We start from the raw sequence: 19510 nt of genomic DNA on the forward strand, positions 1-19510 counted from the left end.
AAACCTTGATTATTAATTTAAAATTATATTTTCACTTTCACTTCAGGTGATTTAAGCGCTAACGTTAATGATAAACAAAGTGCCAATGATTTTGCATTATGGAAAGCTTCGAAACCGGGCGAACCATCTTGGGATTCACCTTGGGGAAAAGTAAATCAATTCATATTTAATTTTAATTGAAGGGATATTAGCGAATTAAGGAACTAATAAGTTAATTTAGGGTCGACCTGGTTGGCATATTGAGTGTTCCGTCATGGCTAGCGCCATCTTGGGGGACTCCTTGGATATTCATACTGGAGGAATTGATTTGAAGTTTCCTCATCACGATAATGAAATCGCGCAAGCTGAAGTAATCTTTTAATAAATTTTCATTACTATTTGTTTAATTAGTTAATTTATTTATTTATTTCTAGGCGTATTTTGGTAATGACGAATGGGTTCGTTATTTTTTGCATTCTGGTCATTTGACCATTTCCGGTTGCAAGATGTCCAAATCCTTGAAGAATTTCATTACTATCAAAGAAGCTTTGGGAAAACACTCTTCTCGACAACTGCGATTCGCCTTTCTCTTGCATTCTTGGAAGGATACACTCGATTACGGGGATTCAACCATGGAAAATGCTATTCAGTATGAGAAATTTGTCAATGTAAGTTGACTTTCAAATCTTCTTTATTACTCGAACTCTGATTGAGATAGGACCAATTATTAAGTGTCATTAGATAGTGGACAGTTAGGGCTATCATCCTGCCAAAGGACTTCCCTGGGGTTATTGTTTAACTATTGTTATGACGTGTTAAAGTTGGGGTTTTCGGGTTTGTGATACCTATGAGATTGACGCCTCGGTATTATTAAAATCTTAATTACTCGAACCCTGATTGAGCTAGGACCAATTATTAAGTATCATTAGATAGTGGACAGTTAGGGCTATCATCCTGCCAAAGGACTTCCCTGGGGTTATTTTTAAACTATTGTTATGACGTGTTAAAGTTGGGGTTTTCGGGTTTGTGATACCTATGAGATTGACGCCTCGGTATTATTAAAATCTTAATTACTCGAACCCTGATTGAGCTAGGACCAATTATTAAGTATCATTAGATAGTGGACAGTTAGGGCTATCATCCTGCCAAAGGACTTCCCTGGGGTTATTTTTAAACTATTGTTATGACGTGTTAAAGTTGGGGTTTTCGGGTTTGTGATACCTATGAGATTGACGCCTCGGTATTATTAAAATCTTAATTACTCGAACCCTGATTGAGCTAGGACCAATTATTAAGTATCATTAGATAGTGGACAGTTAGGGCTATCATCCTGCCAAAGGACTTCCCTGGGGTTATTTTTAAACTATTGTTATGACGTGTTAAAGTTGGGGTTTTCGGGTTTGTGATACCTATGAGATTGACGCCTCGGTATTATTAAAATCTTAATTACTCGAACCCTGATTGAGCTAGGACCAATTATTAAGTATCATTAGATAGTGGACAGTTAGGGCTATCATCCTGCCAAAGGACTTCCCTGGGGTTATTTTTAAACTATTGTTATGACGTGTTAAAGTTGGGGTTTTCGGGTTTGTGATACCTATTGACGCCTCGGTATTATTAAAATCTTAATTACTCGAACCCTGATTGAGCTAGGACCAATTATTAAGTATCATTAGATAGTGGACAATTAGGGCTATCACCCTGCCAAAGGACTTCCCTGAGGTTATTGTTTAACTAAAGTTATGACGCGTTAAAATTGGGGTTTTCGGGTGTGTCATACCTATGAGATTGACGCCTCGGTATTATTAAAATCTTAATTACTCGAACCCTGATTGAGCTAGGACCAATTATTAAGTATCATTAGATAGTGGACAGTTAGGGCTATCACCCTGCCAAAGGACTTCCCTGAGGTTATTGTTTAACTAATGTTATGACGTGTTAAAGTTGGGGTTTTCGGGTGTGTCATACCTATGAGATTGACGAATTGTTTTCATTTAAATCCTAATTACTCGAACCCTGATTGAGCTAGGACCAAGTATTAAGTATCATTAGATAGTGGACAGTTAGGGCTATCACCCTGCCAAAGGACTTACCTGAGGTTATTGTTAAACTAATGTTATGACGTGTTAAAGTTGGGGTTTTCGGGTGTGTCATACCTATGACGAATTGTTTTCATTTAAATCCTAATTACTCGAACCCTGATTGAGCTAGGACCAAGTATTAAGTATCATTAGATAGTGGACAGTTAGGGCTATCACCCTGCCAAAGGACTTACCTGAGGTTATTGTTAAACTAATGTTATGACGTGTTAAAGTTGGGGTTTTCGGGTGTGTCATACCTATGAGATTGACGAATTGTTTTCATTTAAATCCTAATTACTCGAACCCTGATTGAGCTAGGACCAAGTATTAAGTATCATTAGATAGTGGACAGTTAGGGCTATCATCCTGCCAAAGGACTTCCCTGAGGTTATTTTTTAACTAATGTTATGACGTGTTAAAGTTGGGGTTTTCGGGTGTGTCATACCTATGAGATTGACGAATTGTTTTCATTCAAATCCTAATTACTCGAACCCTGATTGAGCTATGACCAAGTATTAAGTATCATTAGATAGTGGACAATTAGGGCTATCACCCTGCCCAAGAACGTCCCTGAATTTTGAGTTTAACTAGAGAATGTTTCAAAGAAAGGGGTGGGGTTTTCGGGAATTTGACCCCTATGAAAGTGACGCCTCGGTATTATTAAAATTTTAATTACTCGAACATTGATTGAGCTAGGACCAAGTATTAAGTATCATTGCATAGTGTACAATAAGGGCTATAACCGTGCCCAAGGACTTCCCTGAATTTTGAGTTAAAATAGAGTTATGATGTTTCAAAGTAGGTGGTTTCGGGCATTTTACCCCTTTGAAAGTGACGCCACTTTTTCATACAAAGCTGTTTATCTCGGGCCCTAATTGAGCTAGGCCCAAGTATTTAATATCATTCGATAGAGTACAATTAGGACTATCATATCCCTAAAGGGATTGGATTTCCACGAAACTAGAATTATAATTTTAAATTATCTTTTATTATAATTAATTCAATTAGGAGTTTTTCTTGAATGTGAAAGATATTTTGAGATCAACTGACTCAAAAGGGGTGAAAGCTTTTGAAAAATGGCAACAGGAAGAGATTCAGTTGCAAAATGTGTAAGCTAATTAATTAATTAATTAATTAATTTCCAAAATTTTATTAATTTAAAAAAAAAATTAATCAGTTTTTTGGAGAAACAAACGAAAATTCACGAAGCACTTTGTGGTAGGTTTGCGTTTGATTCAAACTTTTAACGGAGATTAAGAGATCGTCCATAAATTACGTTTCAACATGAATTTATTTATTTATTTATTAATTAATTAATAAATAAATAATTTATTAATTTATAATTAATAAATTATTAAATTATAATTTAATTAATAAATAAATTCATGGTTTCAGATAATATTGACACGAGAGAAACCTTGAATCAAATTCGTGATTTAGTCAGCTCAAGCAATGTTTACATTCGAACCAAAGCGAGCTCCTCAAATCGTTTATTACTACATAACATAGCTGCTTATATTACCAAATTATTTCGGGTAATTTATTTATTTATTAATTAATTAATGAAAATTAAATGTATAAGTTAAATTAATTAATGTGTTCATGCAGATTTTTGGGTTGATTGACATTGATGAACCTTTGGGATTCCCAGCTTCAAAATCAGAAGCGTCAAATGTAAGTTATTGTTCAAGAGCTTAAAGGGACTGTAAAGTAGGCATCGGCGGGTGGGTAAAAATTATTTGAAATACGTCAGAGGCACGTGACCAAGGAGAGGCGTGGGTGGTTCAAAGAAACTTAGTTCGTTTTATTTCGAAAACCACTACCACTTCATGGAATTGGCGCTGCAATCTGGCGAAAAACGAGGACTAGATGTTAACTAGTTCCACTCCATGAGGAGTCTTTGTATCTTGGCATCACGTGATGTCTGTGACGTATTTCAAATAATTTTTACCCCCCCCCCCCCCCGATGACTTCTTTGCAGTCAGTCCCTTTAAGAAATTGAGTTTAATATTTCTGATTATTAATTTGAATCTAGCGTGAAGAAACGCTTATTCCGTATTTAAGCTGCTTAGCGGAGTTCCGAGCTAAAGTTCGAATATCAGCTAAAGAAACTAAAGGTTAATTTAATTAATGATCATTACTTTTACTTAAATCTTTTATTTTTTTAAGTCATTTGTTAATTTTAGCGGAGAATTTATTGAAACTCTGCGACGAATTACGCGATGATATCTTACCGAATTTGGGAGTTAGACTAGAAGATCGTGACGATTCTCGTTCCGTCGTTAAACTTGTTGATAAGGAAACATTACTGAAAGAAAGGCGACTAAAATTACAGGTTTGAATAAAGTTAATTCATTTGTCGATTTCAGTGAATTAAACTTAAAAGGATTTGTTTTAACGCAGTTAGAAGAAGAGAAACGTCTAGAAAAAGAACGCAAGAAACGGCAACAAGAGGAAGCGGAAAAAGCCAAAGAGGAAGCCAAGAAAATTCCTCCCTGGGAATTATTTAAGAAAGAAACGGAGAAATATTCAAAATTTGATGATAAAGTAAGTTATTTCGGTTATTTTTTAATTTTTATTATTCATTACTTTTTTGTAAGTATTTTTGTAAAAAAAAAAAGGGATTTCCAACTCACGATGTCGAAGGGAAAGAAATTAGTAAAGGTCAAATTAAAAAGTTAACGAAGATTTATCAGATGCAAGAAAAAAAATATAATGATTATTTACAATCTATTAATAATTGCTGATTCAAATAACTTGTATTTATTATTTTACTAACTTAATAAATAAATAAATAAATGAGTCATGATATCCCAACTTTGTTACGATTGAATTTATTCAATAGAGTGCTGTCAGTTGTGACGTCAGATCCAAGGTTAAACGTCACGAGTCTGCCTTTAGCAATGGGCGGCCATGACAGTTAAAGTGTTTTTCCTTATGGGAAAACAGCATGGGTGACGTCACACCGGCGCTTCTGACAGCACTCTATGCTCTAAAGCGCAAAAATGTCACTTTTAAGGTGAGAAAGTTCAAAAATGATTGATGTGGAAGAGAAAGTTCAAAAATGATTGATGTGGAAAGAGCGTTGTTTGAATAGCACTATTTTTGAGAGCCGCAGCTCTGGCCAAAGATTTTTTTGGACTCTTCGAGATGACTTCATAAGACGCGGAGAACATTACCAAACCCTGAAAATTTAATATAGTTAACACAAAATAGCTAGGTGTCGTTATGCAACCAGGCCCCGCATTGCGATGGTGTTTTGTCTGTCTGTCTCTGTGTGTGTGTGCGTGTGTGATGGTCGAAAATGTCTTTAACAAATTGGAAACCAGGTGTTTATATTTTACCCACTAATTCTTACATTCTTCCCTAATTGTCTAAATTAGTATTTAAAAGTCACAAACTCGACCATAAAGTTGACACTCGACAGTCGCGGTACTTCAACTTTTATATTCGGAGCCTACCAGAATTTAGGTCCGTGGTGCATTTGAGATAAACAAGACGACTCAAGGGCTCGTAATAGTAGCCACATCGTACGAGTGAATAGCCGCTCTATACCCTACCCTAATGAGTGGATAACCCCTCTATACCATACCCTAATGAGTGGATAACCCCTCTATACCATACCCTAATGAGTGAATAGCGCTATCTTTTACAATGCTTAAATGATTTACCATGCATAAAATCAGAGTGAATAGCCCCTCGATGCCCTACCCTAAACAGTGATAAAATTATTACCCTTGTAAATTTACTTACGCTGTAATTGTAATATTCCGGCGAATCGAAGAACAGATAGTTTTAGTGATTATCCCCTCGATGAGTTTACAGCATAGACTTATGCCGATGCACACTTATCGCATCTTATAAATATCTGACATGGACTTATGCCCAGAGCCTTTTGAAAGAGAAAGTATAGTTATAGTGATTATCCCCTCGATGAGTTACCTTTAGCAATGCTAAATGGATCAAACGCATAACGCTCATTTAACTTTACAACATAAACTTATGCCAACGCATACTTATCGCATCTTATAAATTTGATAGTTTTAGTGATTACCCCCTCGATGAGTTTACAGCATAGACTTACGCTGACGCATACATATCGCATCTTATAAATTTATAACATGAACTTATGCGTTTGAAAGAGAAAGAATTCGGTAAAACACCCAACTTGTGTTCTTTCTTTGTGTAAACCACGAACTTTTTATTGTATAGAAAGTTCGGATTCTTAGAAAAGTCATGGCTTAAAGTATAAGAAATTTTAAAGAGAGAATGAAATTTCACGTTTTAGGTAAGGCAATAAGATAAATTTGTGTGTTCATAAAAGACTACAGATATTACTGTTTGTTCATTAATATTTTCATAGTGCATCCGCATTGTACTGTTAGAGATAGATCATAAACCTTTCCCCTTTAAAATCACCAATTAATGAAAATTATCACCTTAACACAATTTATCCCTTTTCACTCTAAGTGCGTTCATTAACATGTGCGTTGTACATTCCCAATGCACTGTTATAGACAAAAAATAATCCCAACCCTTTGAAAATCAAAAATTCCTCTTTTCACTCTCCCTTTAAAAGGACGAACGATACTTCTTCTTCTCCTCCTCCTCACCCTACTACATCTACATCTTCTTCAGACCAAGTCAAACTAATACCCCCATCGTTAGATGTACATCAAACGATGTGGCTAAAAATCTCGCGGATATTTTTAATCCTGAACATGAGTCGTTCTTGTCTCTTGTCAGAACGCACAGAGCTACGTTACATAGAGATATAGGTTTGCGCATGCTGACAACCGAAGCTGGAACAGAGGATATAGTTATATAGATTCATGGTCATACAAAACACCTATAAAAAATACGATTTTCATAAACGTAATAGGCCTAATGTATTTTATTAATAGTTATTGTATTTCCAATGCAGTTTATTATTATTAGTTAACGCGTTTCTTACGTAGAGTGTTTCGTGTGTAGTTTATTTTTAATTATTTTATTATTGTTTTATTTGTTGATTTATTGTGTTTTATTGCATTTTTATAAAGTAGCTTAATATAATAATAGACCGAAATTGTATCATATTCCAAAATTAAAACAAAATGTGAAAGAACCGATATTTTATTACATTAAGCATAAGTTTATAAGATATGTTCCATAAGTATGACACTGCCAATACTTCTTAACGCTAGCAGACTTACTGAAAGCTAGAATTATCTAATGAATTTTTTTTCAAACATTATGAAAGTTATAATGAATGATTACACATTTTCGAAAAGTATTTTAATTATTAATCAATCTGAATGTATCAAATGGAATGTATTTGGAAATAAAATTTTGCATTAATATTTATAAGTCTGCCTGATAAATTTATTTTTACTTGTAAGCTTACTAATTATAATTAGCGGCTGAGGTATAGAAACTTGTTTCATACCCTCTGAATTAGAGTATGATGAAAGTGCTTTCTCAACATGATAGAGTCGAACATGTTGACATGACACACTCTTAATAGACAGAATAAATGACTTTATCCAATGAAAATTTTGAATACATAATCAATGATATTATGAATGATTTTATTCGAAGTGATTTGGACTGATGCGTGACATAGCAGCCACACAAAACGGTACAAACTAATGTTTAATTAGCTAGTGCTGGCTACATAAAAATGTGTTTTTATTATGTGTGTGGTAGTGAACGGATTAAACATACCCTGTCACGTCACTTATGACGTCAGATCACGTGACCTATGACGTCATGGCACGACATCAATGACTTGATATAACGTCACCTATGACGTCATACACGTCACGTATGACGTCAGGTTACGTCACTTATGAAGTCAGGTTACGTCACTTATGAAGTCAGGTCAAATCACTTATGACGTCAGATTACGTCACTTATGACGTCATGGCACGTCACCTATGAAGTCAGATTACGTCACTTATGACGTCATGGCACGTCACCTATGACGTCAGATCACGTCACCTATGACGTCAGGTCACGTCACTTATGACGTCAGGTCACGTCATTTATGACGTCAGGTCACGTCACTTATGACGTCATGCCACGTCACCTATGACGTCATATCACGTGACCTATGACGTCATATCACGTGACCGATGACGTCATATCACGTGACCGATGACGTCATATCACGTGACCTATGACGTCATCGGTCACGTGATATGACGTCATAAGCGACGTGACATGACGGCATAAGCGACGTGATCTGACGTCACGTCACAGAGGTTATTGACTTGTGACGTCACGATAGATGTTAATAATAGGTTATGAACTGATGATTATCCATTCAATTAACATTCATTTAGGCCTAGCTTTCATTAATGTAGGCCTAGCTTTCATTAATGTAGGCCTAGCGGTGTTCAGCTATTTGAATTTCGTGCCAAGGACACGGCCCATCCGAGTCCGCGCATCGGCGCTTTTAGCGCCCCCCGACGTAGCAAATTTACTTCGTAGTTGAAAGTTTGAAGCCGCACTCATTCTTTGCCAGGAAGCCGCCGAGGAGGTTGCTTAGGAAAATCTTTCTCACTCTGCTGATCGTGATCCCGGCTTTTGCGGTCGGCTCTTGATAGCTCCGTCATTTCGCTAATCGGTTTTCCCGAGGACGCATGCTGAATTCGAAGCTCTTTAACTTAGCGGCCATTTGGAAGTTACAGCCGAGTTCATTGCCTGGAAGCCGTCGAGGAGGTCGCTTGGAAAAGCCTTTCCCGTTCAGCTGATCGTGATCCCGGCTTTTGAGGTCGATTCTTGATAGCTCCGCCATTTCGATGATCGTTTTTCCCGAGGACGCAAGCTGAATTCGAAGCTCTTCAACTTACTTGGCGGCCATTGCTTGACCTCCTCGTGCTTTAACAGTCCGTAAGCTTAAACTTTAATCCAAATTCATCTAGCTCCCCTTAAATTATTTATTTTATTTCGAGTATTTAAATTAATTAGGTAGTGTTAAATGTTAGTTATTTTTATTTATTTATTAAAAATCAAGTACCATAAATAAAATTTTACAACGAGATGTTGGACAAGAGAGAATCCCTTAATTAGTTTAGGGGCTATTAAACGCGATACGTAATTAATTTAGAGATAACGCGACAGCTTTTCAGAAATAAAGTCCTGCCGAGATAATTTAAAGACACAACTAAGCCTAAGTTTAAGCCTTGCCCCATTTAAACCCTAGTTATTTACGGGGTCTGTCTGTCGGAATAGTTAAGCCGGTTAGAAAAGCAGGTTTTCCTAAAATTAGTCAAGGGGGTATTTTAAATTAATTTAGAGGTAAACCGGCAGATTTTCGAAAATCAAGTCCCGAAGAGATAATTTTAAGACACAAGGTTGTGCTAACCTAAGCCTAAGTTAAGCCTTGTCCCAAGGTTTTTTTTATTTATCGGTTCTGTGGGAACGGTTTTAAACAAATGGGAGGTTTTTCTAAAATTACTCAATGGGATATTTTAAATTATTTTCATGATTAAGTTACGTAATTAATTTAAAATAAATAGCAGATTTTTTTTCTAAAATTTGTTTAGGGGATATTATAAAATATTTTCATTATAAAGCTATAATTTAATTGAAATGGCAGGTTTCCTAAAATTAGTTAAGGGGATGTGTTAAATTATTAAGGTAATAAAAGGGTGCATAATTTTACTTAAAATAAATGATAGGCGTTTCTAAGATTATTTTACATACAATTTTGAGAAACAATTAGTTAGCCAGATGATTATTTAAATAAGGGTGCCAATCGCGGTAGTCATTTCAAGCCTTTCTTTAATTCGGGGTAGTTGGTCTTTCTCTCTAAATTTGGTATCCTGTTTTTTAATTAATGACGCGTTTTCATTAAATTATTTAAATGTAAGAGATTATTTCGTTCTGCCCAAAAATAGGCAATAATTTAAGATGTGTTATTAATGTTTTCATTTATAGATGCAGCTGATATTCTTGGATTTTTCTGTTGCTTGTCATTCCGAGACGCATCATTCCCGATGACTTCCACTGTTCTGGACTTGCTATGTATCATTCCCGATGACTTGCTTCGTTGGATTCACGTTACATGATGTCTTCTGGACTGGCTCTTTCTCTCAGTGCTGACTTAAAAATATGGAGGAAATCATCGAAGCTAGAAGACACAAAATTCATCTTTTTTACTTGCAAATTTTACATGTAACCACTTATTTTAGTTTTTTTCTTGCAAATTTTACATGTAACCACTTATTTTAGTTTTTTTCCTGCAAATTTTACATGTAACCACTTATTATTTTTTTTGCGTTCAAACTTTAACTTACGAAACTCTTTAATAATTTTTTTGTTGAAAATTTTTGTAAACACTTTGGTTTTTTTGTTTTTCATTGAATAAATTTTGCCTTAAACCTCGTTCTTTCTTTTCTTGAATTTTTACGATACTAGACTTGGTTTGAATTTTTTTACCTCTGGACTTAGGGGGATATTTTTGACCCCTTTTTTTAAGCTTTTTACTTAATAAAAAGAGAAAAAAAACATTAAAAGTAATTTTTTATACTAAAAAAAATATTTTTTATACAAAAAATTAAAATTTTATAAAAAATTAATTAAAAAAATCATAAAAATATGCACAAAAAAGTCAAAAAAATGATTATAAGTAAATCGATTGTTTTTTTTGGCCCTAGTCTAATAACGAAACTTTTAATTGACCACAAGTTACCAGGCCTAGCGTCAGGCTTGCGGGCCCAATTTAAATTTAACAAGTCCCTGTTCAACTCGGGAATTATTAAATTTAAACTAAAGCCCGCTGTGGAGCCCCCAAAAACCAGGAAACTTCGTCCTTAGCATGGGATTTCCAATGAAAGTCCACTCGCTGACGTCCACTTGTTCCTGCACAAGAAAAATTATAATTATTATTTGGAAAAATAGCACATGCGTAACTTGAAATTAAATACCTGAATATGAAAATCCACTTGAATTCTCCCATGATGTAACGTAAAATGTTCCAGCATAAGAAAAATTACTATCATTTGGCATAAATGGCACACGCGTAACATTAAACTAAATACCTTAATAGGGGAAAGAAAAATAACACCATAAAAAGCTAAGCCTTGATTTAAATCCGCCAAAAATCCCGATTACTTTTAAAGAACAAAGCGAATAAGCAACCTTCTACCTTAAACATAAATAAGAAATTTATTTAGATCCTACAAAAGTCCCTCAAAGAGTTACCAAACGCTTTTTCCTCTAAAAATAACTATAATTAAAAACATAAACTAGATACCTAAATACCGCGAAGGGAATCTCACCCTAGTCCTAAGATGTTTAAAATCCTGACTACGTTCATTATTTTTAAAAGAGAGGGCTAGGACCAATCCTATACCTATTCCATAAGAAGCACTTTATTTATATCCTGACGTAAATCCCTAACAGGATCAGACACAAGCACTTCTCTTCTAAAAATAAATATAATAAAAACTATAAACTAAGTACCCTAATAACTGCATAGGGGATAATGACCTGCTAGAATTATTCCCAATAAGATTCTACGCAACTAGTGCCCAAAAGTTTTCACACGCTGTCTAAATAGTTTTTCTAGTGAAATTCCCTTTCAACGGATAAAATCAAAGTGTAGACCCGAATTAAGAATGGAATTGAACTGGGTTCATTGACCTGATAAATATTGCATGCCATTTAGCCAAATGTATAATAATTCATTCTAGAATGCAACATAAATTGTTCCTTTGGAAACAGATCATAGCTAAAATAATATCAATTCAAACAATTAATACAATTTAAAATTAGTATCATCTTAAATGGCACAAGTATTTTAGAAGAACGTTAATTTAACTTTTAAATAAGTGATAAAATAAATGTTATATCGCCATTAATACGGTTTCGGGTCAATCTTGAAATATTTATCATTTAATAAATAATAATTTTGAATTACTTTTAAACCGACTAAAAAAGATTGCAGTAGGACCACGAATAAATTAATTCATTAACTAAGACGATTCAAATATATAATAAGATTAATTTCAAAATATTTAGACTACATAAACGTTAATCATTGTGCCATTTTACCATATTTACACCAATAGATTTGTTAATTGAAAACATTTGAGATAACTACAGTCTACACGAGCGCTTATAAACCTCATTTCAATGTTAATAACTATACACCTGCCGCCGTTACAGGTTTTCAACTTGCTTCAGTTAAGGCCAATATAAAGCCATTAATTTAGGCAAAGAACGCGCGTTAGTTATTTAAATAACTGCCATAGTTTCGTAACCAATATATAAAATCAACTAAGGCTTAAGTTTTCTTCAAAAAGACCAAGGTCGTAATTAACAAATCTACGGTTTCCATTCGGTTGCAATAAAACTTTGGTATTTAATAGAAATTAACCCTTAAAATATAAATAAAATCAAAATATTTACCAGGAAACAATCTCTTTATTCTTGCACTGAAAAAGCAAGCTTCCAGTTCCAGTTCCACTGCATTGATCGGCAAGGCATCCGCCCCAAAAGACAAAAAGGGCCTTGGTCTCAATTAAGGCAAATATTTTCGCATGGAAAACCATGAATTTTCCACTTGCAAGGCTTAATTTCCATTCAGTTGCAATAAAACTTTGGTATTTAATTTAAATTAACCCTTAAAATATTAATAAAAACAAAATATGTACCAGGAAACGATCTCTTTAGGCACGCACAGAAACAGGCAGCTGCAATTCTCCAAGGCAGGCCCCAAAATGACCCAGTATGAATTGACGTATTGGTACCAAACATGGACCGCTAGATGGCGCTGCTCACAACAAACGTTAAGCACACTACGCTGGTGCATGCGTCTCAATTTAATTGTTTCTAATATAATTAATAATTTAGTTAATTATAATTTAATAATAGCTTCTAAACAGCCCAAAACACTTCTCCACTTTTAAAAAGTGGTACCGGAGTTTATGAATTCCTACAGTGAGAAAACCACCCTATAAACATGTTTGTCTAACTGGTTAAAACCTGAAATCAATAATAATTAAACTAATTCATATGAAACTTAAACTAAACATTTTTAATTTTACAGCTAGGACCCCGTTTCAGGTGGAAAATCAACTCCAGTTGATTTAAATGAAAAAAAAAGCCCCACAATGTCATGTAAGAATACTCGTGTTCAGATACACGTCAAAAAGGCTATCAGAAATTCCCCCTGAAATTTATAAAACCAGATAAAACCTGAAGAACTGCCCCAAAAAACGTGTTTTAGTTCCTAGAAAGTAGAAACCCCTCCTCCTTTAAAAACCACCTTATTCCCTTTCGCCGGAAGTTAGGCTTATGTCGGGATTCGTGGAGGGGAGTAACGGGAAGAAATTCGTCTATTGTCTTAATAAATTTGGTCAGATGTTATATATGCCTTGAAGTTGACGCAGTAACGTCATTTTTGAAAGTACCTCATGATACTTTTACTGATTTCTTGAAAAACTTTAAATTTAATTTACTTTAGCATACCTTTCAAGTATCCACACTAAAACAAAAGCGGTACCCTACGAAACAGACTGACTTAAGCAGACGACATATTAGCGTTCACGGGGCCGGAAATAAGCAGGTTTTCCACAAGGAGAATGATAAGATACATCCTCCTTGGTTTCCAGCATACCTTCCGGTAGAAGGTTATTATAATCATAGACATAACATACTATAGAGTGCTGTCAGTTGTGATGTCAGATCCAAGGTTAAACGTCACGAGTCTGCCTTTAGCAATGGGCGGCCATGACAGTTAAAGTGTTTTTCCTTATGGGAAAACAGCATGGGTGACGTCACACCGGCGCTTCTGACAGCACTCTATAGGGTATAGTGAAACTGACGTCATAGGGGGAATAGAGTGCTGTCAGAAGCGCCGGTGTGACGTCACCCATGCTGTTTTCCCATAAAGAAAAAACGGTAACTGTCATGGCCACCCATTGCTAAAGGCAGACTCGTGACGTTTAACCTTGGATCTGACGTCACAACTGACAGCACTCTATATCAGAAAATAATTGCAGAGTTATTAGGCGAAAAAAGATATCGGAACCATATAATTGGAAAATGGTATTGTTATTGATAATTCTCAAAGAAATAGGTTTGAAATTAAGGCATCTTGGTCGCGATCGCTCATTAATTACCATTGAAGCGTGGTATTCACGAGTTCTTTGGGTCACCGGATATTCACACGGGTCCTTATAACGACAGGGACACGCCCAATGCCCCCCCCCCGTTTATAGAAATTACAAAATGATAGGCACGTGTGAAAATGCCTACAACCTACTACACGTATTTGAAACTAAGGCCTAGAGGTCCGTGCACTCGAGCTAAAAAAAACTCGCGGATATTTTAAATCCTGAAGTTTTTCGTCTCTTGTCAGCACGCGCAAGGCTACGTTACATAGAGACCCATGTTGTAACAAAGTATATATAGAATAAGATGTCCGTTCGAGATAGGGAGTTGCCGATCCTATAGCGTGAAAACAAATTTCCTCACGCCCATTCTTTATCCATGGTGGAAGCATTAACGGACCTTTCTTGCGAGGAAAACAAACAACGTTAGAGAAAGACGCAATAAAACACATTAAAGCGCAATAAAAAATAAAAATCTTAAAACAATAAAAAACTTTTAAATTAGGAGTAAAACTATTGTTCAATTATAACTTTTATTCACGAAATGGAATACAATTCATTTTGCAAAACAATTTAAGAATAAAAACAAAGTGTTACCATTCGGGGACGCCAAATCTACGAATGATACTTTCTTGTTCGTCTAAATCTTTCCGTACTTTGGTTCGCATATAAAAAATGGGGCAATCGCGACTCCGACACAAAACCTCTTCGTGAAAACTTCCTTGGCATCTTTGACATTGCGTCCAAAGCTGGGCAAATTTTTCTTCCAACCCTCCCAAATGCTCAATCTAATTAAACACCTCCGTTAATGAATATATTAATTAATAAATTTGTTATTTTAATATCTTACTTCGTTTTGATATATTTCTGGTTCTTTTGTTTTACAATGATCGCATAAAGCAGCGTCTATAAATTAAAAGCAAATAGATTCTATCTAAATTTTGGGAGGTCATACATAACTCTGGTTCCATAAGAGATAGAGGAAAATCTTTTGGGTATGTTATAGTCCTATTTCGCCCCTTTGAAACACTACTAACTAGTTGGGGTTATCACACTCAGGACTTTAGTAATTAAGCTAATTAGCAAAATACAGCGGAATTTCCTCCCAGGTCCCATCTTGAAGTCCTTATCAAAAGTATACATCCTTATCAAAAGTATACATCCTTATCAAAAGTATACATCCTTATCAAAAGTATACATCCTTATCAAAAGTATACATCCTTATCAAAAGTATACATCCTTATCAAAAGTATACATCCTTATCAAAAGTATACATCCTTATCAAAAGTATACATCCTTATCAAAAGTATACATCCTTATCAAAAGTATACATCCTTATCAAAAGTATACATCCTTATCAAAAGTATACATCCTTATCAAAAGTATACATCCTTATCAAAAGTATACATCCTTATCAAAAGTATACATCCTTATCAAAAGTATACATCCTTACCAAAAGTATACATCCTTACCAAAAGTATACATCCTTATCAAAAGTATACATCCTTATCAAAAGTATACATCCTTATCAAAAGTATACATCCTTATTTACCGATCATTTTGGGGGGGGGGGGGTCTTAACTCTGGTACTATAATAGATGAGTAGGCCTATTTATTTCCCATCTAATGACGCTATCAGGGTTCGAGTAATGAAATTAAAATTAAACGCTTACCATCGTCATTTAAAAGCGTTCGACAACCAATGCAGGCACTCTTTTTCTTGGTAAAGGCAAATAGAGCTCCAACCTTGGATGTAGCCACCGTTTTGGTCCTTGTGTGATCACCCCCTTGAAAAACAAAATAAATTGCCATATAGCCTTAAATAAAATTAATAACTAATATTAAATTATAAATAATCTTACTTAGCAGTACTGATTCGGCTTTACTACCCAAAATGGGTTCGAAAATTCGTAGCAAAGGTTTTGAAATTTGATTTTCCAAATAATACTGAGTATCAATGGGTATATTGTTTTCCAGGACGTAAATGGGATCTTCCGACTTTAAATACGCGGCCGTTCCTTTGCTAGCGGCGATTATAATGTACGGGACTCGGTCCCCGAGATTAGGGGCACTTCCGGCGTCTCTCTTCCTCATACGATTGGCTAATTCAACGTGTGATTGTTTGCTAGCGTATTCTCCATCTGTTTTCGTCAATTCTTTGGTAATAACCAACTGCGATACGTCAACACGATTGCATAGAAGATCAGAAATCACTTGTTTGGCATATTCTTGGGCGGCATCCGCGTCTCTGAGAAAGATTCCATTGGATTTGATTTAAGCCTAATTTGGCCTAATAACACTTAAGCCTTGGCCTAATAAGGGTTAAGCTTTGGCTCGAGTTATTTTTTTTAGACCTAGCAATTAAAACCTAGTCTGAGGTATTATACTCAGATTTAGGCCTAATTTGACAAGTTATAAGTTAAACCCTGGTATGAGGTATTTAGATTTAGGCCTAATTTGACCTATAAGTTAAATCTTGGTATGAAGTATTTTACTCAGTTTTAGGCCTAATTTGACCTATAAGTTAAACCCTGGTACGAGGTATTTTACTCAGGATAGGCATAAGTTAAACCCTGGTATGAGGTATTTTACTGCGATTTAGGCCTAATTTGACCTATAAGTTGAACACTGGTCTGAGGTATTTTACTCAGATTTAGGCCTAATTTGACCTAATTGTTTTTAAGCCTCATCCTATTTAATACTAAAAAAGCTCACCTTTCAATAAGAATTTTCTGGAGGCAAGTGTTAATAAGATTAGCAACCAATGGGCAATTGTCTCTTCTGACGGTTTCGATTCCTTTGCAGTCCATTTTATCGTGGATTTCCGGTTTTGTGAAGTACAATCCGGCGTATCGTTTCTTGTTTATCAATAAGTAGGGATAGTAGACTTTTTCAAATTCTAATTTGATGGGTTTAACGAATTTTTCGGTAACGAATTCAGCCGCTTCTCGACCCAATGTCATAGCCTCGGCTACTGTTTCAACACCAAACTTGACCATTACAGAGTCGGTATCGCCGTAGATAACTTTAGCATCGTGTTGGTAACCATTTTCTACGGTGAACCTGGTTTCCACTTCTTTTTTCGTGTATTCTATCATCATACGACCAAATGCGGTGACGCTTTGAGATATTTCTAAACAGGGTAACTTGCCAACTTGGGCCCCCGTAAAACCATAAACGGAATTTGCGCTTATTTTCAAAGCTAATTGTCTTCCATCCAAAACGTTTCGTTTAAAAGGGTCAGTTTCGTTTTTTAATTCATCTTTGGCTCTAAAATAAATCGAAAACACGTGCAAAATGAATTTTCAAATTTCCCGCAATTTTATTGGCGGTTAAATTGGCAGCACCGGCGTGGCGGCGTCAGGCTGGGAAATAGCACACTTCCTCTGGTCCAAAACCAGTTTATTAATTGCTTGGACTAGTTTTTTAATTCAAAAAGTGGGGGTTACTGGTCCTCGGGACCAGTTTATTAATTTCAAATCTATAGGAGAACAAAGGCTGGGACCAGTCTGGAGACCAGTTAATTATTTCGGGGACTAGAGGGGTCACTGGTCCCAAGGACTAGTTTAAAAAATATCCTTATTTCCCAGCCTGGGCGGCGTTCTTATTGGTGACCTTGAATTGATTATCGTCCGCTTACAAATATTCAAAATGGCGGCGTTGGTAGCTAAATTTTCCATTATTGGGAGTAAAACTAAGTTTTTAACGAAATTTCCGTCCCTAATTAGCGTTAATATAATTAATAATCGTAATTTAAACACCCAAGAAGACGCGAATGAAACTAATTTCGGATATCAAAGAGTTAAAATGGATGAAAAAACGGAAAAAGTCAAACAAGTCTTCGATAATGTGGCTAACAATTACGATTATATGAACGATATAATGAGTGGCGGTAGTCACAGATTATTTAAAGATTACTTAATGTGTATGCTAGATCCTTTACCGGGTACTAAATTAATCGATGTGGCTGGGGGGACTGGCGATATCGCCTTTCGATTCTTAAAAGCTATTGAAAACAAAGAAAAATCACTTGGCCAAGGCTTAACTTTCGATCCTATTCCTAATAACGAACCTCCTGTCACAGTTTATGATCTTAACGCGAATATGCTAGAAGTTGGCAAGAATAGAGCCAAAGAACTGGGATTTACGGACAAAATATCGTGGATTGAAGGCAACGCTGAAAAACTACCTTTTGAAGACAATAGTTTTGATGCCTACACCATAGCCTTTGGGATAAGAAATGTAGCCCGTAAAGAATTGGCCTTAAAGGAAGCTTATCGCGTTTTGAAACCTGGAGGGCGTTTCCTTTGTTTAGAATTTAGTCAAGTCGAAAATGAATTATTTAGTAAAGTTTATGACTGGTATTCCTTTCAAATTATACCCGTTTTGGGTCAATTGGTAGCCAAAGATTGGCATTCTTATCAATACCTCGTGGAAAGTATTAGACTTTTCCCTAATCAAAATGACTTTAAATTAATGATTGAAGATGCGGGCTTTTCCGAGACGAGTTATAATAATATTTTAAATGGAATTGCCGCCATTCATTCTGGTTTTAAATTATAATTAGCCATAGTTAATATTAATTAGATTTTGTAAACAAAAAAAATTCAATTTGAAGTTGAAAGTTCAAAGTTCAATAAACTAAGTATTTATAAAGAAACATTTGTCTGGCACTTACTTCTTTCTGGCAGCTAATAAATGCTCTAGAATCTCTGGTAAAAGTCCTTTTCTCAGCTCTTTCTTGACAAAGTAATTTCCAGAAGGTGTTTTGATGAATTCGTCACTTTTGAGCTTGTCTTTCATGAAGGGAGTGACCAAGGTGGTGTAACACAGATTATGAGCCATCATGATTGACGGATACAGAGATGAAAAGTCCAATGTTGCAATGGGATTCTTATAGTAACCCTTGACGGGTTCGATAACGGTAGCACCGGTAAAATCATCTCCAGGTTGGGGTTTCATGGTTGGGATAATCAGATCTTGCTCTACAGCCTGAAAATAGGTCAATTTTGTAGACCAAAATAGGTCAATTTTGTAGACCAAAATAGGTCAATTTTGTAGACCAAAATAGGACAATTTTGTAGGCCAAAATAGGTCAGTTTTGTAGGCCAAAATAGGATAGACATGTAATTTAAATTATAACTTACTTTTCTCATGAGTTGAGAGATAACTTTAATCTGTTGACCTCTGGTCAATAAATAAGACAATGGAACTCCGGTAACTCTGGCCATTTCCATGTAATTAATGACGCACATTAATTTCTCTAACAACCTCAATGGTAAAAGCGCGTCTTTCAAACAATAAACAGCCAATCTTCTACGAGTTTGTTCATTTCCATTCTAG

The 19510-nt window shown here is 35.4% G+C and overlaps 4 protein-coding genes across 8 annotated transcripts in view; 2 read left to right on the forward strand and 2 right to left on the reverse strand.

Annotated features, from left to right (window-relative positions):
* PolD1 (DNA polymerase delta 1, catalytic subunit) overlaps window positions 1–19510 on the reverse strand; it is a 79253-nt gene that overhangs the window by 57330 nt on the left and 2413 nt on the right. The window contains exons 6-12 of one of the 2 annotated variants that reach the window (XM_089839198.1): window positions 19315–19506; window positions 18846–19159; window positions 16883–17437; window positions 16030–16415; window positions 15841–15954; window positions 15018–15073; window positions 14682–14955 (exon numbers count right to left, since the gene is read on the reverse strand). In XM_089839198.1, coding sequence (XP_089695324.1) covers window positions 14761–14955; window positions 15018–15073; window positions 15841–15954; window positions 16030–16415; window positions 16883–17437; window positions 18846–19159; window positions 19315–19506 — 1812 coding nt within the window. In that variant the 3' untranslated portion in view covers window positions 14682–14760. Of the gene's footprint in view, window positions 1–14681; window positions 14956–15017; window positions 15074–15840; window positions 15955–15983; window positions 16416–16882; window positions 17438–18845; window positions 19160–19314; window positions 19507–19510 lie in introns of those variants that run through there. The other variant, XM_089839199.1, reaches the window with a different exon arrangement.
* CysRS (cysteine--tRNA ligase, cytoplasmic) overlaps window positions 1–19510 on the forward strand; it is a 126600-nt gene that overhangs the window by 1408 nt on the left and 105682 nt on the right. Inside the window, exons 7-17 of one of the 2 annotated variants that reach the window (XM_089839203.1) lie at window positions 47–150; window positions 221–349; window positions 414–647; window positions 3069–3169; window positions 3238–3278; window positions 3456–3595; window positions 3669–3734; window positions 4096–4177; window positions 4247–4395; window positions 4464–4607; window positions 4682–4841. In XM_089839203.1, coding sequence (XP_089695329.1) covers window positions 47–150; window positions 221–349; window positions 414–647; window positions 3069–3169; window positions 3238–3278; window positions 3456–3595; window positions 3669–3734; window positions 4096–4177; window positions 4247–4395; window positions 4464–4607; window positions 4682–4807 — 1316 coding nt within the window. In that variant the 3' untranslated portion in view covers window positions 4808–4841. Of the gene's footprint in view, window positions 1–46; window positions 151–220; window positions 350–413; window positions 648–3068; window positions 3170–3237; window positions 3279–3455; window positions 3596–3668; window positions 3735–4095; window positions 4178–4246; window positions 4396–4463; window positions 4608–4681; window positions 4878–19510 lie in introns of those variants that run through there. The other variant, XM_089839202.1, reaches the window with a different exon arrangement.
* Window positions 9021–13779, reverse strand: LOC149673592 (uncharacterized). 3 transcript variants are annotated; one of them, XM_089839212.1, is made up of 5 exons: window positions 13524–13580; window positions 12707–12884; window positions 12462–12650; window positions 10976–11781; window positions 9021–10910 (listed from the first exon to the last, which is right to left on the reverse strand). In XM_089839212.1, exons 2-4 carry the CDS (start codon window positions 12862–12864, stop codon window positions 11715–11717), a joined length of 414 nt encoding a protein of 137 aa, XP_089695338.1. In that variant the 5' UTR covers window positions 12865–12884; window positions 13524–13580; the 3' UTR covers window positions 9021–10910; window positions 10976–11714. The 3 variants fall into 3 exon arrangements, with proteins under 3 accessions (XP_089695338.1, XP_089695339.1, XP_089695337.1); XM_089839213.1 differs by having other exon boundaries at window positions 12462–12623; window positions 12707–13779; XM_089839211.1 differs by having other exon boundaries at window positions 12707–13779.
* Coq5 (ubiquinone biosynthesis protein COQ3, mitochondrial) lies at window positions 17760–18827 on the forward strand. Its single transcript, XM_089839210.1, has one exon. It carries the CDS (start codon window positions 17819–17821, stop codon window positions 18728–18730), a length of 912 nt encoding a protein of 303 aa, XP_089695336.1. The 5' UTR covers window positions 17760–17818; the 3' UTR covers window positions 18731–18827.

Source organism: Phalangium opilio, unplaced genomic scaffold, assembly GCF_054372755.1.
Source record: "Phalangium opilio isolate 3A_F unplaced genomic scaffold, DU_Popi_V2 ptg000048l_1, whole genome shotgun sequence".
NCBI classification, from domain to species: Eukaryota; Metazoa; Arthropoda; class Arachnida; order Opiliones; family Phalangiidae; genus Phalangium; species Phalangium opilio.